General features: G+C 44.7%; 1 protein-coding gene across 6 annotated transcripts in view; it reads left to right on the top strand.

Annotated features, from left to right (window-relative positions):
* The window catches only part of CLCN1 (chloride voltage-gated channel 1), a 30504-nt gene that overhangs the window by 3173 nt on the left and 2489 nt on the right, over positions 1-24842 (top strand). Inside the window, exons 3-23 of one of the 6 annotated variants that reach the window (XM_063099782.1) lie at positions 345-476; positions 1045-1173; positions 1347-1480; positions 2587-2664; positions 3049-3126; positions 3712-3790; positions 8834-8959; positions 9291-9375; positions 9572-9673; positions 9986-10070; positions 10329-10478; positions 14912-14981; positions 15583-15693; positions 17262-17475; positions 17709-17842; positions 19819-20051; positions 20447-20561; positions 20900-20976; positions 21227-21265; positions 24252-24356; positions 24442-24528. In XM_063099782.1, the coding sequence (XP_062955852.1) occupies positions 345-476; positions 1045-1173; positions 1347-1480; positions 2587-2664; positions 3049-3126; positions 3712-3790; positions 8834-8959; positions 9291-9375; positions 9572-9673; positions 9986-10070; positions 10329-10478; positions 14912-14981; positions 15583-15693; positions 17262-17475; positions 17709-17842; positions 19819-20051; positions 20447-20561; positions 20900-20976; positions 21227-21265; positions 24252-24356; positions 24442-24528 (2363 nt within the window). Of the gene's footprint in view, positions 1-344; positions 477-1044; positions 1174-1346; positions 1481-2586; positions 2665-3048; positions 3127-3711; positions 3791-8833; positions 8960-9290; positions 9376-9571; positions 9674-9985; positions 10071-10328; positions 10479-14911; positions 14982-15582; positions 15694-17261; positions 17476-17708; positions 17843-19818; positions 20052-20446; positions 20562-20899; positions 20977-21226; positions 21266-24251; positions 24357-24441; positions 24571-24842 lie in introns of all 6 variants that reach the window. The other 5 variants (XM_063099780.1, XM_063099784.1, XM_063099783.1 and 2 more) reach the window with 5 other exon arrangements.

Here is a 24842-nt window from a genome sequence, read left to right as displayed (position 1 = left end):
AATAACTTGCACATGCTCCTCCCCCGGCACGCACATCAAAGCCTTCCTCTAGTATTAAGAAACAGGTGCCTCTTCCCACCCCTTCCCACTTTTCCTTGTCCCCTGCTATCCCTCCCCCAATCCCAAGAAATAAGAGTTTTAGCAAGGAATTCAACTTCCCATGGGGACGTTGGTGCCTTTCAAAGGGGCAGGGGCAGCAACTGGAAGAGAGGTAAAGAGACACTCGGTGAATAAGACGTGCAGATGAGACCCTAAGGGCACAGTATCCCCCCTCCACCCTGCAGTCATGCCCCCAAAGTAGTGACCGTCTGGCTGCCTTTCTCTTTACCCTTTCCCCTTCCTAGATTGTTTCCGCCGCCTGGGACGCATGGTGAGAAGAAAGTTAGGGGAAGACTGGATCTTTCTGGTGCTTCTGGGCCTGCTGATGGCTCTGGTCAGCTGGAGCATGGACTACGTCAGTGCCAAGAGCCTGCAGGGTAGGTTTAACCTGCCAGCGCTCTCAGCCCCTCCCCACACTAGGCTGTTTCTAGAGTTTCTAGCCAGGGTGAGCAGGATGTGTTTTGGGAGGAGGGTGTTGCATAGAGAGAGGGGATCAGGTGGGACTGTGGCTCCAGACAAGGCCAGACCTAGACCCACATCCATGTCTTGTGCCTCTTCCACCTGTTGCCATCCAAGCTGTGTGCATCCCTTGAATCAGGTGACCAACTTTCCCAGTTTCCCAGGACTTTTTCAGTTTCAGCACTAAAAGTCCTGAGTCCCAGGAACCCCCACAGTTCTGGACAAACCTGGTGGTTGGCCACCCTGAGGCCCCTGACCAGGTGCCTACAGGCCCAATACTCAGTGTCACTTGAAGCAAGTGGGAACCTGAACAGGCCACTTCACCTCCTGCCACTCAGGTTTCCCACATGTAAGATGAGAGTATCACCACCTCAGAAGGGGCAATCAGAGCCCCATGGCATGAGACCGTGCCCGGTACACCGGCTGCTGCCGGGGACGTGGCCCCTTGTCCACACTCTGCCTAACCCCAGGCGTGTGTCTCTGCAGCCTACAAGTGGACCTACGCCCAGATGCGGCCCAGCCTTCCTCTGCAGTTCCTGGTCTGGGTCACCTTCCCGCTCATTCTCATCCTCTTCAGCGCCCTCTTTTGTCACCTCATCTCTCCCCAGGCTATTGGTGAGAACTTTCTACCAGACAACGCAATCTTGTTGACCTGCAGATCCTTCTGCTCTGTCTGCCTCCCTCCTCCAGCCCTACCCACAGCCCCAACCCCCATTTCCACTCTCTGGGTGCTCTTCTCCCCTTTAACCTCCAGCTTGAACCTGCACATCATCTTTTAACCCTTTCAGGCTCTGGAATCCCTGAAATGAAGACAATACTTCGTGGGGTTGTTCTGAAGGAGTATCTCACACTCAAGGCCTTTGTGGCCAAGGTTGTCGCCCTGACTGCTGGGCTGGGCAGTGGCATCCCTGTGGGGAAAGAGGTAGGTCTGGCATCATTGAGATGTGAACTGAGAGAGGCACTCAGCCAAATCTAGAAGGTGCTCTGGGTGCAGAAGTGGGCCATGGGGACAGGACTAAAGCCAGAACCAAGTGCCACTAGGGAGTGGAAATGCTCTGGAAGGTCCTCACCCTGGGGTCCATTGACAAAACGTCAGAGCTGAGGGGTCTTAGAGCAGAGTCTCTCAACCTGGGCACTGCTGATATTTGGGGCTGGACAATTCTGTGCTGTTGGGATATTTAGCAGCATCTCTGGCCTCTCGCCCCTAAATGCCTCCAGACATTGCCAAATGTCCCCTGGGGGGCAAAATCTCCCCTAGTTGAGAACCAGTAGTTTAGTGATAATTCGGACAATTCCCTTGTTTCAATATGAGAAAACTGAAACCTGGAAAGAGACTGTGCTTTCTCCAGAGTTGCACCCTCAGGGCTCCCCCAGCTCTATAGTCACGCCCATGCTGGCCCCACTGCCTCTGACACTCAGCACAGCAGCCCGAGTCACCTTTTAGAAATGGAATCAGTCACATCTGACCTCTGGTCAAGACCTTCTTAATGGCTTTCCATCCCTCTTAAAATCTGAACAACCTACTATGGCCTACGAGAGCTGTGGTGGGCTGGCTTCTCCCATCTGTCCAGTTAATGTCCTCCCAGACCACCCTCCTTCCCTGTGTGGGTTCACAAGGCTTTCCTCTGCCCCTCAACCACTCCAGCATGCCTGGAACATTCTTCCTCCTGATTCCTACAGGGCTCACTCCTTCACTTCAGGGAAGGCACTGCTCCACTGTGGTGGGCTCAGAAGGCCTCCCCGAGCACCCCAGCTAGACACATGCTCCCATCCCACCCTCATCCATCCTGCTGTCTATCCCCTCCCTCTTATTTTCTTCCTAGCCCTTAGCATTACTTGACATGATAACATACGGTTTATCACTCCCTTCCTCTCTGGGGAAGCTCAGTGATGGCAAGACTCTGCCTGGAATCTCTACTCGGGGGACCTGGTTCAGTGCCCTGAGCAGGAGTCCTGAGTTCGCTGAATGCCACGAAGCCTCCTCTGCAGCCTCTCACTCCTCCCCCTGGCTCCCCTGCTCTCTTCCAGGGACCTTTCGTCCACATTGCCAGCATCTGTGCTGCTGTCCTCAGCAAGTTCATGTCCATGTTCTGTGGGGTGTACGAGGTAAGGCTGAGATGGCAGAGGCAGGGGCCAGCTGGTGCAGGGTGTCAGGAAGCTGCCTCTGCGCTGGGCTGGCCATGACACTGAAATGGCGCCTCACACTAACCCATGCTTCCTTATTCCTCGTCCCCCTGCCCGCCTATCTAGCCACGCGATGCCTCTGTTTAGCCAATGCTGCCTCCTAATGCCCATCCCTTCTAGGTCTGGGCTCCTACTTGGTGGTCTGTCCCCTGGTCTGCTCCCCTGCTAGTCCTCACCACCCTCTGTGTTCATCTCCCTCCACATTTCCCTCCTGTGCTGCCCTGTCCCTGTGTAGTCCCTGATCCCTCTCCCATGCTGCCCCCTCCCTCCCTCCACACCCTCGTCCTGCGCGCTTCTCTGTTGCAGACCATGCCTGGGCAGCTTGATCTCCTGGTGTCGGCCTGCACGGTGGGCGTGGGATGCTGCTTTGCAGCCCTGTTGGAGGCAAGTTTCACTTCCTCCCTACCTTGGTTGCCTGAGCCAGACTTGGAAGAAGGTTTGGGCGGCTGCCATGAGCTTTGGGGTGAAGAGGGCAGTGTTCCGTGAAGAGACTGGTGGGTGGGCATCCAGGGAGTGACTATGGATCACAACCCCTGGTCTCCAGGCACTTGCATTTTTTTTTACCAAAGGGCTGTGTGTTCTTCTGAGAGTGGCTGCTGTTCCATGCAGGCTTGTTGGTCCTGTTCAGTCTGGAGCCTCTGCCTGTCTATTTAGCTATTGCCACTTGTCACCACGAATACCATCATCTCCTGCCCCTCTCTGATTTATTATCATTACCTGCCTCTCATATATTTGCCTAACTTTTATTCATTTTCTATCTTTGGATTTGTGTTATAAGGTCACTTCCTGTTTGCCAAACTCACGAGTTTTTCTTGGCCTGGGACTCACAGGGGGCACTGGGACCACAATGATTCTCTGTGACTTCGGCCTCTCATTCCACCTTATTCCCCATCCCTGCTTGTTTTCCTTTCTTCTGTCTGTGTCCCCTCCCCGTCCTCCCCGTCTCTCTGTCTGTCTCTCCCCCAGTAGCAGCCATACTATTACTCTGATATCCTGACGGTGGGCTGTGCTGTAGGAGTTGGCTGTTGTTTCGGGACACCACTTGGAGGCAAGTGATTCACTCCGTCTCATATCAGCCCATTTGCCTGGCCTGGCTCCCACAACAGTTATTGTCAGCATGCTCAAGTGCTAGCATTACTAGTTTACTTACTGTAACAAGAGCAGCTAACTTTTAGGGAGCATTTACTATGTGCCAGGCAATATTCTAAGCACTTTGACATTTATTCCTGCCAAAGGTTGTCTGAGACAGATTTTGTAAAGGTGGGAGGGGAGAGAACTGAGCTCCAGAGAAGGCAAGTGACTTGATCAAGGTCATTCTATTAGTAAGTTAAAGAGCAAGGAATTAAAAACATTTTTGTATTGTTGAATATTTTTGCCTTGCACCTATTACATCTTGGAACAGGGGACTCTATACGCTTCTTTCTCCAAGAGAAAACTTACGTTTTGTTGGGTTTTATTAAGGACATGGTAGTTTAAGTGGACCTTGTTTAGGTTTATGATAGGCTTTAAATGAGGTGTATTTATGGGAGCTTTAAAGGATAATTGTTCCTTGATAGCAATTTAAAGTTAAGTTTAGCTCTTTCTACATGTATGAGGCAAACAGTGATCTTTTATATTATTTTCTTTAATCATGGATGACTAACAAATCAACATTGTCAGAGAAAGCAGTTGTATCTGGTTATTTACTGATCAAAATTGGTTGTAGCCTGATGACCAGGGTAGGGATAATATAAATCATTCATTCGATGCATTGGTGATAAAAAGGACACCAAGTTGACAGTCGAAGAAACAAAACTACAGGAAGGGTACATCCTTCTTAAATGACCAGTTGTTAGAGGTTTCTTTGTAGTTATGAAAATGTAGTCATTTTCTAGAGTCTTCCAGGTAGCTAAAATGACTTGGCTGAGGAATGATATATGAGAAAAAGCTTAAAGTTAATGCAAACATATTATGCTAACTTTTGCCAACCCTGTGCCAAAGCACTCAGCATGAGGAGACCAAGCTAGGAAATGCTTCAGCTGGCATCCTGCTGGCACTTCTGGGGTCAGGTCTAGTCACTAAAAGTCATTAGTCCCTGTCAGGGAAGGATAGCGTGTTTGAATTTCTGCACGTTAAACATTCACACTTACATTTATACCCACTTTTGCCTTTATTTGCTCTTTAGCCTTACAAATCCAGAATGTCTAAAGAATATTTTTAGACAGGAATAATTCATTTGTTGTTTGTTTTCTTTTTAATCAGCCAGATTCTTATAAAGTGAAGAGAAGCTGCATATACTTTATAAAATGGGAATTTATGAGATGAATGAGGAAGGTTCTTTTTGGTCCTGGTTAGAGACTGGAAAGATAAACATTGTGGGAAAGTTGCAGATAAAACATTGTTCTTGACAAAAGACATTGTTGAGCACTTAAAAAGTAAGGTGCCATCTTCAGATTGTTTGTACTATGTGACCAATGACAAAAGTGTCTGTAGGTGGCATTACTGGATTTATTTTCTTATGAATATTAAATAATTCTGAAAGAAAAAAATTAGTATTCAAAGAATTTATTCACTATGTAGTCAACTCTTAATTCCTTACATCGAGGAAAGAAATATAATTTGACATTATACTAAGATGACAAACCTCTTTTTGCTCCTATATATGCCAGGCACTGTGCTGGACCCCACACTCCCAAGGTGCCCATGGCTGAGAGGGTAGACAGACAGGCAAACAGATCATCACAATCCATTCAAATAAGTTTCTAAGTGGCAGTCTGGGCAAAGTGCAGTGGGAACCTTCTGTTAAGCTGCCAGGCGGAGCCAGTGAAGCTTTACGGAAGAGATATGTTTGATATGAGGCTAAAGTAATAAATAGGAACTTGCAAGGAAGATGGTGAGGACAGGGTATTCTAGACAGAGGAAACAGCATTGCAGAGTCAAGATCTGGACAACGATAATTACAGAAGATGAGTATTACCAGAGGAATACAGGGGAAGGAATAACAGTAAAGGAGTCTGGACAGGTGAATGGGGGCTAAACCAAGAAGGCCCTCATTGGCCGTGCACGAGAATGAAGATTTTATTCTCTAGGCCAGCATTTGCCCAAATGTGTTTTACAGAACACAGTTCTTCATGGCGTAAATAGATATAATGTGTAAAAATGGTTCCAGGTCAGATCAGTTGGGAAATGCAAGGTTAAACATACAGTTTTTTAAACTGGAAAAGTTATCAGAACATTTGATGTGCTGACATGCATTGTGAATATCTCAAATGTGGCCCTAATACAGCATTTCCCACAGAACCTCCTGCAGGGACCATCTCATGTGACTTGTAATCTCTCATGGACCTGACTTTGGGAAATGCTGTCATGAGTGAAGTGAAACCCTGGAAGAATTTTGAACAAGGAAGTGACAGGGCCAGCTTTGAATGTTCATCCAATTCCTTTGGCAAATGTGGGCAGGGTAGAATTGGCCCATGAATTAGCAGGGTTAATCCAAGAATAACAAAAAGACTATTGTCATAGAGCTGATGCTGGATGATGAGAGACTGAACTGGGCAGAGGCAGAGGAGAGAGAGAAGAGGACAATCAATGTGAGCAATAGAAAGTAAAATTGATGTGACTTGGTGATTGATTTTAGGTGAGTCTGTGACAGAGAAAAAGGACGAGGGATCTGGGCTAACCCCCAGTCTCCACCAAGGGCAACTGGGTAGACGGTGGTGTTAGTAACCAAGCCTGGGAATATGGGAAGTGAAACAAGTGTGGGGGAATTGATAAGTTCCACTTTGAGTTCACTGAGTTTGAAGTTTCTGCAGCACTTCCAGGTGAGGTCAAGCAGACAGCCCTGTTGGTGACTCTGAAGTTCAGGAGCTAGGCCGAAGGTTTATCTTTGCCAATTGGTACCATGTAGATGTAGCTGATGCCAGGGGCATAAATGAAATTGGGAGAGAAGATATGTCTTTGAGTCTCAAAAGAAGGAGGCACAAGAGCTGGCAGAGAAGACAGAGAAAGAATCCAGAGGGGGAGAAGAGAGCAGCATTCCAGAACCCAAGAGATGAGAGAGTTTCCAAAAGCTGTTTGTGTTTTTAAAGCTTTGTGTCCTTTTAGCAGCATATTTTATGTTTGGCTCAGGCTAATATTAAAATTAGCTCTCATTCTTGAGTTACAGTGACAGACTGCTAGGGAAAGTGTCCCAGAAGCACATCGCAGGAAAGAAAATCTAGCCCGGGATTTCAAAAAATTGTTGTAAAATATTCATAAGTTAGATTAGTGTTCACCCAGGCAAATCAAAGCTGACTTTGCACTTGTTCCTGGTAAAGAAAAGGAGAGGAACTCACTGCACCTTATTCCCACTGTGTCAAAGCCCCCTTTTAGGCCACGGAGGCAGCTGCCTTACTGATGTGATTTAAAGAGCAGGGCGGAAGGGGTGGTTGGCAGAGCTCTCTCTGTTCCAGATTACCCATGGCCTTGCTCGGTTTTCTGAAATTCCACCCATTCTCTTTTCTTCTGCCCTCTTTCTTTCTTGTCCTATCCTTTCCTCTCTTTTCCTGCTCATCCCTAGAATAGGCATTGAACCCTGATTATGTACCAGGCACTGTACTAGGGGTTGATTTCCAAGGAATTTTCATTCTCGGGGGAACTCAGAAATGTAAACAAATAACTAAACCTGTGCTCTAATAGTCCAAAATTCTGAGAGAACAAGATGAGGAATGAATGGTTTCTTCCTGAAGTGGAGGGTTAGGGTGGCTTCCCAGAGAAGGTGATGTTGGGGCTGACCACTAGAAATCCCCTGCCAGAACGCAGCAGCTGCCCCACGAGGGAGTAAGCGCCAGGCTGCCACCCCCTAGGATGGAATGACTCCATGTAACTAGTTGACTGTCACCTACAGAAGAGAAGGCGGAGGTCCTGAGGGATTCAGGAGATGTGACTTTTGAATATAGAACAGGGAGAAGAAAATTACCAGGATGAGAGGTGCTGCCTGAGGGGAGTAGGTGGGGGTCATGGGCAGTCCAGTAACAGTTCACCGTGGAGGGGAAGGAGGAGTCATGTCTTTGTGATTTTCCTTGTGGTCAGACCCCATCTCCATTCATCTATGTGCTGCATTTCCCTGGTTCTCCTTCCTTGTTTTGGATAAAGATGAGGCTTAGCTGGGTTTTAGGTAATTTTGTCATCAATTTTTATTTTGCATCAAATCAGAGTCCAACCTCCTTGTTCTTAAGCTGTCTGAAGATTTTTTTCTTTGCATCTCTTGGATGTTGCTCTTCATGCCCTCATTAGCGTTCCTTACTTTGTCCCTACCAGCCCTTGTTCTCTTTCTGTGTATCCACCTCCTCATTTTCTGCTCTAGCATCTGCTCTCAGAAGCAGCACTATTTAGGACTACTAATTGGCTTTCCTTTCACCTCACCCACTTTTCTTAAGCATAATTGTTTTCATCTTCTAGGCTCTTGGTTTTTCCCTTGCTTTGGTCCTTTTAAGTTGAGTTGTTTTTTTTTTTAATCTTGTTTTTGTTTTTAATTTGTATGACTCCTCTGCTTTCTTTCCTTGCAATAATGAGTACTGTCAGCTTTTACAATGCTCTCTCCTATTTTTCTTATTTCTTCCTCAGGGTATGTAGTGTATGGGGGGGAGGGTAGGAGAGACTGGAGGGGGATGTTAAGGAGAGTCTTAAATCTGAGCTCTGCTTGGCAACTCTGATGAGCACCTGTTCTGGAAGCTTCTCTCTTTCAACTTTTCTGCAGAATATTTTCAACTACCTAAATCTCCACAGATATGCAACAGTTGTGAACCCACTCAACCCTACATTCTGAGGGGTGGAGAGGGCACGGCCACTTGATCCTCATGTTTTGGGAGTTGAGGGCCCATGCATGTCCCACCTTTTCTGTATTTTGTTCAACCGTATCCCTGGTCTGCAAAGAAAAAAAAAAAAAAAAAGCCAACCTGAACGGCCACGTGTGTTAGAGCCTGGGACTCCAAAAGATCCTTAGTTTCTGCTACCACTTCCCCACTTCCCCATAGATTCGAGTTTCAGCAAAACTCCTCAGGTCCCAGGGGTGGGGAGCATGAGAAGGCCTTTCACTTCTGTCTGCCCCTGACCCTATTCCATGCCCCTGTAGGAGTGCTGTTCAGCATCGAGGTCACCTCTACCTACTTTGCCGTTCGGAACTACTGGCGAGGATTCTTTGCAGCCACGTTCAGTGCCTTTGTGTTCCGCGTGCTGGCGGTGTGGAACAAGGATGCTGGTAACCGGGGAGGCCCCGGCTGGAGGCTGTGTGATGCTGCTAACATGGCAAGCTGGGGAGCTCTCTAGGGCAGTTCAGAAAAGGAAGGGATGGTGTCATTTGGGAAGTGGGACCAAAGCCCAGAGGTATAGGACAAGGATACCCAAGGATCCTGGAGTAGGGGAGTACAACCATGGAGTGGCTGTGCATAGAAAATGGGAAGTTAAATAGAAGAGGAGATATTGGGATTGGAGTAAGGAAGGAATTAATCCTTAACACTGATGACCACTGTTTTCCTACCTGTGAGTTTCTGTGAAACTCCCCCAATAATCCTTGCCTTTTCATCCTGCAGTCACCATCACTGCTCTGTTCAGAACCAATTTCCGAATGGATTTTCCCTTTGACCTGAAGGAACTCCCAGCCTTTGCTCTCATTGGGTCAGTGGGGTCACCTGCTCTGGGTGTGGTGAGCAGGGAGTGGGGTGAGGCTGTGGATTGGAAGGGACCCAAGCTAGGAAGATGGTGAGTGAAAAGACAAGGTGGAAGCCTGCCATTTGTTTCCCTGCAGTGGCTGGGTCCGAGAGATAGGGGTTTTATGTCTGTAAGGTTCTAACCCTATAACTTACATCCTTAGGATTTGCTGCGGGTTCCTGGGTGCTGTGTTTGTGTATTTGCATCGCCAAGTCATGCTCGGTGTCCGAAAGCACAAGGCCCTCAGCCAGTTCCTTGCTAAGCAGTGAGTCACTGCCCTCCTTTTGCCCTCCACATTGACTTTCTGGTTTCTCCAAGAGTTCCTCCCTTTTTATCTTCATGGACGGCATTAAATACCTTTAGGTGGCTTGCGTTAAAATATGAGGAAACCCTGATACATGGGTAGGTGAGTCATGTGGTCTTCCTGTGAAGATTATTTTCTTGGTGAAGAGAATGCTCTTTGTTTAAAGAACTGAGACCATGATGGACTACAGGAAACCAGCTTGCCAAGGTTCAATGTGGTATTCACAGCGGGTTGGCTAAACTAGGGGGAGGGTTAACTTTGTTTCTTTTTCAGCCGCCTTCTGTATCCTGGAATTGTCACCTTCATCATCGCCTCGTTCACCTTTCCACCAGGAGTGGGTCAATTCATGGCTGGAGAGGTCAGCTCTCAGGGAGTCTGAGGGTGGTGGTTAGATCACTGAGCACGTGACTAGGTTACTAAGTCAGGACTAGGAGCATGGAAAAGAGGAAACAGCACAGATGTCCCTCAGGCTTCAGGGCATCTGTCATTTTGCCCAAGGGTAGACTCGCCCCCTGAGAAAAGTGACCTTTGGATAATGAGGCTTGGGAATCAGTCCACTAAAAAAATGAAGTACAGTCTGTCCCTGGAGAACCTACCTTCACTGCTTCCTTCACAGTTGATGCCCCGGGAAGCCATCAGTACCCTGTTTGACAACAATACGTGGGTAAAACATGCAGGTGACCCCGAGAGCCTGGGCCGGTCAGCTGTGTGGATTCACCCCCAGGTCAACGTTGTCATTGTCATCTCACTCTTCTTTGTCATGAAGGTACTGCTCCCACACTACGGACCCCCTAAACCTCTCTATTCTGAATCTAGAAACCCAGGTTTTGCATGGGGTAGGAAGGGGCAGAACTTCCTCTGGTCTTCTTTCAACCTAAAAAGAAGTTATTTGGAAACAACGGCATAAGTTAAGTTGCTCGTCTCTAGAAGTGAACCCCTATCAGGGTTAATTTTTCCATTCATACCATCTTAATGACGGTTAGCATAGTTATTTAACCCTTCTAATGGTTGCACTTAAATTATTGAGACATCACAGCAGCCAAGTAAACAAGGACAAGATAGAGTTTAGCAATATAGAAAATGGTATAAAAACCTCAGATTAATTAACCAAATCCGCTTCACATATTAGATAATTAGGTACTTCATTCTCTATATATCTGATTATCCATTTTTAGGTGATCTGTGTGTCCATTTTTTCCCCAGTCTGTGGGTAATCCCTTTTCTAGAATTTCAAAAGAGATCAGATATTTAAATTAATTTTATTTGTGACTATAAATAATTTTTGTAAATGTTATTATTCTCTATTTAGACAGTGAGGCTGTGAGGATTTTGCCATTCTCAAATCATTTTCTCCTAACTTCAATTAGGGAACAAAAGCCAATCTCTTACATCAGTTCTTTTACATATCCGCCCATCACTGATCATGTTTTTATAGCCTTTTCAATTACTGCCATATACAAAGATATTTTTATTTCTAAACCTGGTTGTGACATCTATTATGATTGCTCATAGGTTTCCCCCCCTTTTGATGATTGCCTTTTTACTAATAGTATGTCTTGCCTAAATAATCAATCCAACATTTTCCTCTGTAAATCAGGGTTCTTATTTATAAGTCTGTCCACACTGAACTTTCATGATTTTGAATACTTTGCTATTATCTTATGTATGACGTCTTTTATGAATATACATTTTTCCAGGATATGAGTCACTAAGTTATATTTATATTGTAATAGCTACAGTGAGTTCATTTATTCATATATCTGATAAATATTATTAAGCACTTACTATGTGCCAAGTACATAATACTTGATCATCGATCTTTGGCTAATCTTATGCTTGTGGTTGAAAAAAATTATTGAAAAATTTTATTTTTTATTTTTTTGCTGCTCATTTAATGTCCCTGTCAATGATCTTATGATTAAAGAGATCAGGTGGATGACACAGAAGTTTTCAACTCTATAACTTATATTCTCAGGATTTGCTGTGGGTTTCTGGAAGCTGTTGTTCATCCATTTTTTTTCCCATTCCATCCTAGGTGCGTTAATTGGGTCTATTGCTTTTATATTTTGCACATCCACTTTATTAATTTAGTTATTTTTAATTTTTTTCCTTCAAAAGGTTTGATTGTTTTTTCTTTTTACTTTCTTTCTTTCTTTTTTTTTTTTTTTTTTAAAGATTTGATGTTTTTATCATAAAGAAGTTCTCAGTATCTTATTAGGGATTTGATTTTTGGACTTTCATTATAGAGTTAATCTTTTCTCATTTATAAATCCCACCTCCCATAATTAGTTGTTGAGTATACATACCCATCTGCGGGAATCAAGTCCAAGTTTTGATGGCTTCTCAGAATTTATTGTCCAATGATGATAATTGTGCTTTTCTGAAATTTATCTAGACTGAGCTATATGGTAACTTTGGGAAAATATATACTTTTAACGAACTATAGAAATGATCCCTGAAAGTATAGTCTTAAAATATATACTTTTAAAATGTCAACATTTTGAAAAGTTTTGTAGAAACAAAATACTGTATATTTTTCAACATTTCCCCACGCTTCATCCCACTTCCCCAGATTCTCAAGTATATTTCTGGATTCCACTTCACAGATTAAAGTTTATTTTGAGAAACATACTTGGTTGATATAGAAGGACTCAACTGTATGTCCCTATTATTAATTTCTCATTGAATTATATCCTTGATAATGTTTACATCATAAGTGTACCAGGAAAGGAACACCTCCTGGTCTATATTTCAAGCCCAATAGTTTGCAGCAGACCTGTAATATTCTGTAATATTTATAAACATAAAACGATTCATTGCTACAAATCCACAATATTACCTACTTATCTCTGCTTCCCAGCATTTTTACTGTCTGATCTTTCATTTTTCCTAAAGTGTGGAGAAAAGGATATATAGCCAAACTAAAATATAAAAGTGACTAAAACTATTTTTTCCACAGTCTGATTTGAAATTAGTCTATGAGTTCTCCTGGCAGTATTAGTAAGGCAGGTAAGATTCTCAGTTCAGCTCTTCTATAATATTGATGAAAGGAACTTCTGTCTTCCTCAATCTGAACACATGAAAAGTATCATGTTATAAATCAAGAGCTTTTACAATGAGTGTGAATGTAATTACAACTTCTCAGTTTCCCTTTTAATAAATCTAACATTATTACCTCGTGTCATTAAGTTCTCAGCATAGCCTGAGGCTTTGTAGAATTCCTTTTGCCTGATCTTCATATCAATCCTTCTTGTGAAAGGTCTAAATATACTGTAATTTGTGATAAAGGGTCTCTGGTTTCCCAGATCTCTAGAATTGAGTGTTTAGAATCTTGGGAGTTATTTGTGTTTCCTATCACATCTGGATCTTTTCTTTCATGTGCCAATAGCTAAAAAAGTTTGCTAATCTCATGTGTCATTCTTTATGCTATAGGAGTTGAAACCCTCAATGCCCTCTGATCCTGATACTGCTCTTACTCAGATGTTGAAGGATAATCTAAAGGATAATCCTCTGAGATCAGACCTATCGGTCACCTGGTATCTGGATTAGTGGAGCTTTCATATTAGCCCAAGCCTACAACATCCCTTATGGTTTTCATGTATTTCTTCCAGAGAGATGATACAGGATAGTCCAAGGGGCCTCAAACTGTTAAATGTCAGAATCACTTAAGAAGCTTAAACTACAAGTGTCTACAACCCTGTCACCACAATCTGATATGTTTGTTTCAAGGGAGAGCTGGGCATCTGCATTTTAAACAAGTTCTCCTGGGTGTTTTGACAGTTATTATCTCTGAGAAGCCTTCTCTTCTCTGCATGAATACTGCTTGATCACCCTTTCGTTTTCTTTCCTTCCTTCCTACCTACCTACATTTACCTACATCCTACCTACATCTACTGGATACTGTGCCAGTGCGGAGGGAGGGCAGAAATAGCAGGATACACTCTGCTCTCCAAGAATTCTCAGTCTATGTTCTCTTCATTTTGCACATTTAACTTTGCAGTTCTCAACAGTCATGTTCAGACATGACGAAGTTTATGCTTTGCCGTACGGCTTCTGGGATGAAGCTTTCTCAGAGTCTTCATCACTGCCTCTTGAGGTCAGCCCTGGCTGAACAGAATTCTTCTAAATTTCAGAAAATTAGGAAATTTATCTCTCATTAGTTTACAATGCAATTGGTGCAATTTTAAAATTGTAAACACTTTAATCCTGGCAGTTTGTTCTGACCTTTAGCTGCTATCTTCTTGCACCTAATTAGTTTGAGATCATTTTCTAAGATTGGCTTCCTTATTTGGGGAGTGAAATGTAAACTTTTTGCATAGCTAAATATTATGTTTCATGTTGTTTTTTTCTTTTACAGATATGTCAAAAGTTTGACCACTATGTCTTTTTCCATTCTAATTTCTCAATTCTTTTGCACTCTTTGACTCAGAATGTACATATTGCTTTTGCTAAAATTGTCCCAATTTCTATCGGAATGCTACCCTACAAAGTTGGCCTTGGATGGCTTTTCTATTATATTGGCTGACTTATCAGGCTTTCTCAATTTGCCCTGCCAGTATAGCAGGACAATTCTAATTTTTGATCCTTGTATAAGGTGATTTGATATTAAGGCAGATGGTTTAGTCTTCCCTCCAGGTGTCCCTGTGGAGTTTACCATTAAGGTGGCCTTGTAAATGACTATATTGAAGGTAAATTAGTTATACAATAAGTCACGAAGATTTTAAGGTGTCTCCTACTTAGAACTGAGACTCCTTTTCAGAAACATAACCTGACTAGAAGAGGATATCCTCCAGCTTCATGAATTTCAGGCTACTTAACTAAAGTGACCTTTCTGGACTAAGTCGGTACAATGGGCTGGAGTCCTCTTAAGGAAGTGAAAGAAGAGTCCTCTGGGACTCCACTGCTTGTTCTGGATTGCTGAAATGCAAATATAGTCACTCAAAGGAGAAGGAATTTGGGTTAGCCATCTGAAGGAACTTTCTTACAGTGTTGTCTTTGGTGATCTTGTAGCTTGAGAGCTACATGTTTTTTGGTTCTGGGGAAGGATGACAGACAAGATGGCTTCTAGAAGGACTAGCTATCCCAGGATTTCTGTGCCTCTTGAAACAGAAAGGAAGAGAATAATGGGAAGGCAGGTGGGTGTGTGCATGTGGGTTGGGCAGAGTTGAGAGGGCATTCTGACACTTCTTTTTATCCTAGTTCTGGATGTCTATCGTGGCCACCACTATGCCCATACCCTGTGGAGGCTTCATGCCTGTGTTTGTGCTAGGTAAGTTCTTATAGGAAGCCTGAGATCTTACTGAGAGCTGCAGTCTAGGTTACAGGGCAAATAAGGACAAGCCTAGGATGCTGAAGGTTTGCATTTGGTCTTAGCACCTGTATTAGTCTGTTGCTTATAACAGAATACATGAAAATGGATAATTTATAAAAAAAAAAAAAAAAAAAGAAATTTATTTCTTACAGTTTTGGAGGTTGGGAAGTCCATAGTCCAATGGGTGCATCTAGTGAGGGTCTTCTGCTGGGAGGAACTCTCTACAGGATTCTGTGGTGACACAGGGTATCACATGGCAAGAAGAGCAAGAGCTCTTTTATGTACTCTCCTTATAAAGCCACCAGTCTATGCCCATGACAACCCACTACTCAAGAAATGGATTAATCCATTCAGGAGAGCATAGTCCTAATGATCCAATCATCTCTTAAAGGCCCCACCTTTCAACACTGCCACTTTAGGAATCAAGCTCCCAACATGAGCTTTGAAGGGGACTAACATTCAGTCCACAGCAGCACCCATTGTGAGAATGGCTCTGAAAGAATAGAGGATGAGGAACTTGGATATCGTAACACCTTTTCTCCTATTATCCTCCTTCTAGGAGCTGCATTTGGAAGGCTGGTAGGAGAGGTCATGGCCATGCTATTCCCTGATGGTATCTTATTTGATGACATCATCTACAAGATCCTGCCTGGGGGGTATGCAGTAATTGGTGAGACACATTCCCACCTCTCTCTAACCAAACATTGAGTACCCCAAATGCCCACACTCAAACTCTTCCACTATGTTTTCATACCAGGCTACACTATATGGTTTTAATTTAATGCTATTTAATTCAACTCATTCAAATAATCAACCCTTGGCTCTGGCTCTCATTAGCTCTCATTACACTTCTGTGAGCCTTAGTTTCCCAATACGGAAAGTGATTATGGAGATTAAAAGAGACAGTAAAGATGAAACACCTAGAATTGTGTCTGGATGTTTGGTGTTTTTTCTTTCCTTCCTCAGAATCATGGAACCAGCATTGCAGGTGACTGGCTCAGATACACTAAGCCTGAGATGTACTGATATTGGTGGGGACTAGGGACACAGGACCAGGAGCTAAGAAACATGGGCTCTAGATTATCTCTGCCATGTGTTACCCGGATGATCATGGAGCATGTTAGCTGCCGTTCTGAGCCTTCTTTATTCTAAAATGATTTCTGAGATACAGCCATGTCTAACACAGTGGGCAATATAAGCCCCAGGATTGTTATGCCTCCACTCTCCCTCCCCTCTTCACCAAAACCCCTTAACATCTAAGGCCATGCCTCCCTTAGATAGAAAAACACCAACCAGGTTTATAGCTCATATGGTACCCTACTCCCCCATCATAGTTGTTTTACTACTATTATTTTCATCATTAAGAGTCATCTGCTCTTATTCTCCATCTTCATGCCTGTCAGGTGTCCCGCCTCATCCTCCGTGGTGCATACATACATTTCCCAGTAAACACGTCTTGTGGTAGTTTATGTTCTGAAGTATGTTGTATGCACCATCCAGTAGTGTCTTTCCTCCTAATATTTCCCTTTTGTGACTTGTTAAATTCTCATGTATGCCTTTCCCAACATTTTCCCCATAGGATATCTCCCCCATGTTTAAATAAGAAATATAGTTAATGCACAAAGGACTATTTTGGTTGATGGGAAAGCAACCAAGAATAAGCAAGAAAGATTCTATTTTTAGAGAGCTTATAGAATCATAAAGTTTTAGATCTGCAAGGGCCTTAGAAATCACTTACTGACCCCTTTCACTTTACAAATAAGTGCGCAGGATTCCAGAGGAGTTAAGCTCTGCTCATACAGTTGAGAAAGAGTAGAATGAGGATCTGACGCGGTTCTCATTGCTCTAAGTCACAGCACGATTCTTGGGTTTTCACTCTATTCACGCATTAATTGTCATCAATACCTGAGACCCAAGGTAAAATTTCATAACCGGTTTTTAAAATGCTCAGTTAAGAACAATCCAAACTTTCAAAATCAAGGAACATATAGAACACCACTATCTTCATTTTATAATAAAAATTTTGGCACACACAAAGATTCTGTGACTTGAGGCAGGTCATTAAATGAGATCAAAAGGATGACGTTCTAACAGTTCAGCATTCTAACTCCTACTCTTGACAAATCGGCACTGACCAGGGTCACATCTCGCCATCCTATGTCATTCCCATCACATCCCCACATGCCCTCTATGCCAAGAATGGACTCCTAACCCGCGGGTGTATTCCTGTTATTCTAGGAGCAGCAGCACTGACCGGTGCTGTGTCCCATACAGTCTCCACAGCTGTGATTTGCTTCGAATTAACGGGTCAGATTGCACACATCCTACCCATGATGGTGGCTGTTATCTTGGCCAATATGGTGGCTCAGAGCCTGCAGCCCTCCCTCTATGACAGCATCATCCAGGTCAAGAAGCTACCCTACTTGCCTGACCTTGGTTGGAACCAGCTCAGGTCAGGGGGAGTAGCTGGAATTAGTTCAGATTTGATGGGGGTGGGAGGTTCTGCGGTTGAGATTGAGGTTAGGGTCAATGTTTGTAAGAACTATTTTAAATTATTTTTATGTTCTTCTGTACTTAAATATTGTGAGTGACCAAATGCATGGCAAACCTCATGGGAGGAGTAGAGGGTTAGCAAAGGGACAGGCATACAGTGGGGCTAACCCACCCTGCTTTCTCCCTCCATAGCAAATTTACAATCTTTGTTGAGGACATCATGGTACGTGATGTGAAGTTTGTTTCAGCTTCTTGCACATATGGGGAATTGCAAACCCTGCTCCAGACCACGACAGTCAAGACTTTACCATTGGTTGATTCAAAAGGTTAGTGAAAAGGAAGGAAGCAGACTCCTGAGCTAGTGACCTGAACAAGGGTTACATAGAGGTAGGGAGGCACTGTGATGTGGGCTTATCTTTAGGGGCCATCTGATCTGCTATGGCAGGCCCAGCCTGTGCTCCTTAGGGAACATGAACAGTAAAAAATCCAGTTAAAGAAATATATTTAATTCTTATTATTCATGGTAGTTACATTCTATAAAGTCACTATGAACACTGAATTAGTGAATACAATACTGAACAATTGCTCCGAAGGGAAATATAGTGATAGTTTCCTGTGAGCCTCCAGTCACAACATTTTTGTCAACCAGTCAACACATAACCTTGTTTTATGTGTGTTTCCGTTTAAAGACACCTTATTTAACAGCTACCATTGATTCGTTAGCACTGAGCTCATGAGCAACAGCACTATAACTCGTGCCCGAATGAAGCTTACCTTACATACATATTTTCCCAGTAAGGCATATCACAGCCTTCTTGTGCTTAGGAACAGTAGACAGAACTTTAGCATTATGCTTGGGGGCTGTTTTCAACAGCAAAATCACCAACGCAAAGCACAAAAATACATTAAATAGACTGCAAAAAGAACACTTGTTTACAATATGAAAGCTGAAACAAGAGGCAGAGCACTGCTTCACTGCTTGGTTCAACCTCAGCTGGGAATGAGGGTTGCTCTGAGCAGGTCTGAATTACAGCAAAAGCACCTGTAGTATCGATTTTGGGTTACAAATCTATTATCGTGAGTAGGTGAATTCACAAAGAGGGAATCTGAATAATGTGATCGACTGTAAATCTCATAGCCCCTTACACGGTTTCCTTTGCTACTTGACTAAATCATACCTGTTCATTAGGGCCCAACCTAAGGAAGAGATAAAATTCTTCCATGTGGAGGGGTGAATGGTTTTAGTAACTGGTGATTTCACATTTCTCTTCCTTTACCATCCTTTCTGCCTGCATTTGGTATTTCATCCTGCTTTGTATTACTTTTTATCGTGTTTTAAATATCTATGTCTTGTCTTCCTCATTCTATTAGGGTATTTCTTGGGGGTAGAGACTATAACTTCTATATTCCCAAAGTACCTTGTTATAGAGATTTAGTAGATATTAAATAAATACTTGCCTAGTGTTGGAATGGGTGTAATAGAGAAAAATCATGTAGGGCCATTTGGAGCCATCAAGATTGTTAGTTCTGCTTTCAGATTATGAGAGTATTCAAATTTCTCAAATTAGATTAGCTCAAATATTTTCCAAATCTCAGATACCTTCTAGATACCTTCTAAAGCAGTGGCTCTTCATTGGAGCAGGGGTACAGCCAATGAGGTGCAGGGTTTTCATAATAATCATTAAGACTTAACTGTAAAATGTATCTCAATAACACTGCCTCAATTCCATGGCCTTAAAACTTAATGAAAATGTTAATGATAGTGGCAGAATTTCTATAAACACATGAGAGACCTTCTCAAGAAAAGGAGGCATTTTGTTTATATCCTAGAAGGACGCTGGATCTTTAAGTGATGGAACATCAGATAAAAAAGGTAGAGTTCCCTTGTTTCCCTTCTTCCAGGGTAGGAGATGCAATGCTTGTACTGCTTACAGAATTCTTTCAAAGTGTGTTTACATGGCAGCCTGTGTGAATGGCTTTTTATCTGGACAGGGTCGATTAGCCTACTTTAATACCGAGCTCACCTATTTGCAGTCTGTATGAGGGCTGTATGAAAATAAATACAAATTAGCACCCATTAGTGTACTACCCATTTGGTCCGTAAGTGCTACATGGGTGAAATAAAGGGACTAAGTGGGGTCAATCCTGGAGGATGTTCGAAATGAGATTTTAGGGAGAGAGGGAAAAAGCTGGAAAAAGACAAGGGACGCTGGGCTTCTGCTCTTCCTGACCCGATCCTGCTGAGCGTTCTGGGGTGGGAGGGTAAGGTGGAGCCCCCCGGCTGGGCATGGATTTTCCCCAGATTCCATGATCCTGCTGGGCTCCGTGGAGCGCGCAGAGCTGCAGTCCCTCCTGCAGCGCCACCTGTGTCCCGAGCGGAGGCTGCGCGCAGCTCAGGACCTGGCGCGGAAGCTGTCGGAGCTGCCTTACGACGGGCGGGCGCGGCTGGCCGCGGAGGGGCTCCCGGGGGGCCGGCCCGAGTCCTTCGCCTTCGTGGATGAGGATGAGGACGAGGACCTCCCCGGGAAGACCGAGGTGACTAAATTAAGAAGGGCCCGAGGAGCGGATCAGTCAGGGGGTAAAAGGGAAAGGCGTCCGCAGGGATGGTTGGCGACGTCGCCACCGTTTGGTGACAGCTGGGTTGGGCTGGGCTGGGACAAGTGCCCAGAAAGTAGGAAGGGGGAGGGGAGACGCTGATAACTGAGAAAGCCAGAATTCTGGATCGGGGGCCAAAAAGACCAGATCCCCTGCGTCCAGGGACTGAGGGAGATAAGCTTGCGGATGATGCTATCAATGGATTTCAAAGGGATACAGGAATTCTGAACTTGGGGGAGGAAACAGAGTTAGATTTCGCAGGATACCCACCAGAAAAGGCAGCGAAGTGTCAGGCAGCCTCTTCTCTGAGACAGAATTTTTGCTGTTTCTTACAGCTGCCTCCTCCTCCTCCTCCTCCTCACCCCTTTCCTACTGCGCCACCGAGCCCCGAAGAGCCCAATGGACCCCTGCCCAACCACAAACAGCAGCCAGAAGCACCAGAGCCTTCAGGTGAAGATCACCTGTCACGCACCCTAGCTCATGCCTTGTGGGTTACCTCTGGGCTCGCTTCCACCTAAAAGCCACTCCTATGAGGAGGTGTGAGGCCTGGGGAGGACAGCAGGGGGGGGGGGGTTATTCATGATTCTGCACACTGCTGTCCCAAGGAGTGGAGGCAGATGTTGATTTAGGAGGGTGGAAGGGAGGGTGTCGGTGGAGGTGAGGCATCTGCGAAGTGCAGTCCTTTGGTGGTGAAATGTCAGGGACCACTGGGAATGGGAGCCCCTGACCATTTCTCCAGGATGACTATTGCTCCACTTCCATTTCCATCTGCTCACCACTCCCCTCAGGTCAAAGACTCTCCATCTTCCAGTCCCTGCTGCGCTGCTTGCTGGGCAGAGCTCGCCCCATGAAGAAGACAACCCAGGTGAGAGGAGATGTGACTGGAGGATACAGGGAGAGGGAGCCTGTCTTTGATGAGTGAGGGACCCATGGTTCTAAATCAGGAGGGCAGAGATCCCACCAAGGAGGAGAAGTTTAATCACATGGAAGGAATGATGACTTGCGAAGGAGCCTCTGTGGTCCTGGCCAGGGAGAGGTGGCTGTTGTTTCATTGGGAACCATAGCTACTGTGAGAAGAAAGGGAAAGAACTTGGACTGATGTCTTTCTTCTCTAGGATTCAACGGACTTAGTGGACACCATGTCACCTGAAGAGGTAAGTAAGGGAAACAGCTGCCTGGGTGAATTGTTCTGTCAAATGAAGATATTGCTAGTTTTTCTTCTACCTTCTTTATGGTGTTGCTCTAAGAATAAAATGTAAGTCTAGATGGACAAGTATTTTGAGAGGTTGGATAAAGGTATGATTGTGGAGAGAGTAACGAGAGCGTGGCAGGACACGGTGGTATTCTCGGAGGGACACAGTGGTGTCAGAAAGGGAAAGTGGAAGAATAACATCGAAACTTGAGTGGGAAAATCAGCAACTGGTGGAGGTTACTGTGCTGAATTGACTGGGGCCCTGAGACAGTGGACAACGGGAATATGTCAGGCAGCGAGCCTGGGAGGAATTGCAAAGGGAAGCAAAGAATGACTATGGTGCCTTGTGGGGACAAATGTCTATGTCCTAAAAGAGGTAGTTATCAACTCCAGGAGAAAGAAAAAGTGAGCATACTGTATCCACCTGGATGTGAGTGAACAGAATGTGGAGCAGTGGGTGGGGGCAGGCAGCTGACAGTAGCCATGAGAACAGACCTAGGGGGTTGTGGAGGAACAAGAAGACATCTATTAGCAACTATTCTATACAGTAAGAGAGAATGCAGGCTGGCTGAAATGGTGGAGCTTGTGAAGCAGGAAGCTGACAAAAGAAACACGGTAGATATTATCTAAAATAAACATCTTATTGGACATTCAGAATAAATATATATATATATATATATATATATATATATATATATATATTTTATAATGCACCAAAGAGAGAAAACCAGCTAGTCCATTAGTGTGGCTATTTGATGACCACTGGAAATAAAGTGCAGCCAGGGATAAAAAGAAGATAGATCGTACACTTCTACTGTATGTTCTTTCCAAGGAAGATTTTAAGTAGCTACCAACTCCCGTGTGACTCACTGGGACATTTTGGAGGGATAAGATCCAATAGGAGTCAAAATTTAGGATATTTTGGACATGGTTTTCAGACCAGATTAGATGACGCCCCTGACAATATCAAGATGTTGATATTGACAAACAGTATGGGGACAGTATGGGAATATTGAAACCCTGCTATGGTTCGTTTAATTCTGCATACTCTGTTCAGAGTACACACAGAGCTCTGGTTCTAACTGGTGCCGAGCTTTTTCAAATAGTGGAACACATCAGACCCAACAGCAACATCCTCCTCCCTTTGGACAAAAGCTTGGGGGTGTTCTTGGAACATGATCAGCAGTGAAGGTTAGAAGCCCAGCTCCACTCCACCCGTTACTGACTGTGTAAACTTGGGCAAACCACTTAAATGCTCTATGCCTCTGTTTCCTCATCTGCGAAATGAAGCTCATGATAGGGTTGTTGGAGAGGATTAAATGAGTTAAGACATGTAAAGCAATTAGAACAATGATTGGCACAGAAGTGCTTGATAAACATTTGCTGAAAATGTTGCTGCTGTTGTTATTAAGGAAAGGCAAAAATGGAACCAGAGAAGCCCACAAATGATCATAGACAGGACCAAGAGGACAGGATCAACCAAATCAGACTTAGCAAGGTCTAGCCCCCATCCTGCACTTAAATCCTCTCTACAACACACCTGCCAAGTGGTTGTTCATCCTGTGCTGTGAGAGCTGGTGTGAACCTTTTGTCGGGAAGATGAGAGTTTAGAGGAAGCATGATTGTAGTCCAGAAGTGTCAGGAAACGGGGCCGGGCTGTGGCTCGCTCGGGAGAGTGCGGTGCTGCTAACACCAAGGCCACAGGTTCGGATCCCATATAGGGATGGCCGGTTCGCTCACTGTCTGAGTGTGGTGCTGACAACACCAAGCCAAGGGTTAAGATCCCCTTACCGGTCATCTTTTGAAAAAAAAAAAAAAAAAAAAAAGTGTCAGGACAGCACAGGTGGAGCATCATTGAGGACCACCCTAGACAATAGAATCAGGTGATGGCCTTTGGTCTTATTCTCCTGTGTTGCTTTGAGTTGCTTTTTAGTATATTCCACACTCCTGAAGCTTGAGAGTTGTAAATCTGGACAAATAGGAAACTAAATAAAGCACTACCTGAAAAGCGATTTTAGAAAATTTTAGATTTCATTTATGAAAGCCAGAGATATAATGGATTATTTGGAAGCTCAAGGATTTCAGTATGCATATCTAAAGTCAAGAAGAGAGTAGGCCTTTGTGCCTTAATGCTTCTATCATAGACAAAAAACCCAAATCAAACAAACAAAAAACAGCTTTGCTCAAGTCATCTAAGTGCCACACAATCCAGAACAGCTCTTCAAATTCAATAAACATTTGCCATGATCTACTGTGTAAGAGGCGAATGTGCTAGTTTCTTCACAATAGGTGGCAATTGATGCCGCGTAACACTCTCAAGCTATCAAGAGATAACACTCTCAGGCAGCTTGCGTCTAGCAGGCAGAGTAAGACAAATGCCAATACAAGATTGAGTATGGCCAATGCTGTTTTTGAAAAGGAGAGACCAGCAGAGTACTATAGGTATTAAAAATGGGGAAAGGAGCATGTCTGATTGGGAGACTCAGGAAACACATCCAGCGCAGGGCCAGGGTGGGGCAAATAGAGGAAACCCAAGTGGTGAGAACAGCAGGACAAACGGGAAGGCGGGACTGAAGAACCCAAAGCTGTCTGGTTTGACTGGAGCAGCGAATCTTACAGGAGTAGTGGATGATACGAATAGAAAGATAGGTTGGAAATAACAAACGTTTGGGGCATCAGAGGGTGAAGAGTTAGGTGACTAGAAGATGGAATGATGTTCTGGGTACTTGAGTGTGCAGGGTGGATTTGGGGCCTGGTGAAAGGGGAGATGGGAGGCGCTGTCCCCTGGGAAGAAGGGGGAAGGCCTGCTGATCTGGTGGATCTGTGGTTGTTCATTGCTTGTTCAGGGTTCTGTGCAGGAGCTAGGAGAGCTGTGTGAGGTCAAAGCCGGGTGTCTGAGGTTGAAGGGGGCTTCCTAATGTTGGTGGCTTTCCTACTCTGCCCTGCAGATTGAGGCCTGGGAGCGGGAGCAGCTGGGCCAGCCTGTCTGTTTTGATTGCTGCTGCATTGACCAGTCCCCCTTCCAGCTGGTGGAGCAGACGACGCTGCACAAGGTGAGTCCTTGCTGACTGCTCAGGGCCATGGGGCAGGCAGGGAGGTGTGGGGCAGGAAGGTGCTGACCTGTGTTCCTTCCATCAGACTCACACGCTGTTCTCGCTCCTTGGCCTTCACCTTGCTTATGTGACCAGCATGGGGAAACTCAGGGGCGTCCTGGCCCTGGAGGAGGTAACAGCAACACCGGTCCCGCTTGAGCAGCAGGAGGGTGAGGTGGGCACAGGATGAGAGAGCAGGTTGGGAAGGGATAGTGGGAGGATCTGGGAAGCCCCCCCTAGGTATCCCTCTCTGCTTCTCACACAGAGATGGGGGTGGGGGCAACCAGCAGGAGTAGAGAAACCACAAAGACTGTTATGGCTATGATCTGAGAGGGACTACACTCTCTGCCCCAGAGGGGACCCCATGCAATCTTCTTTGGATGGCATAGATTTGAGATGGGGTTCAGGGCATGAGACATAACTTCATAGGGGTGTGCTGTGGGGAAG

The sequence above is a fragment of the Cynocephalus volans genome, chromosome 6, assembly GCF_027409185.1.
Source record: "Cynocephalus volans isolate mCynVol1 chromosome 6, mCynVol1.pri, whole genome shotgun sequence".
Lineage (NCBI taxonomy): Eukaryota > Metazoa > Chordata > Mammalia > Dermoptera > Cynocephalidae > Cynocephalus > Cynocephalus volans.
The sequence above is the reverse complement of the archived record's forward strand: the minus strand, read 5'-3'. Positions and strand labels throughout refer to the sequence as shown.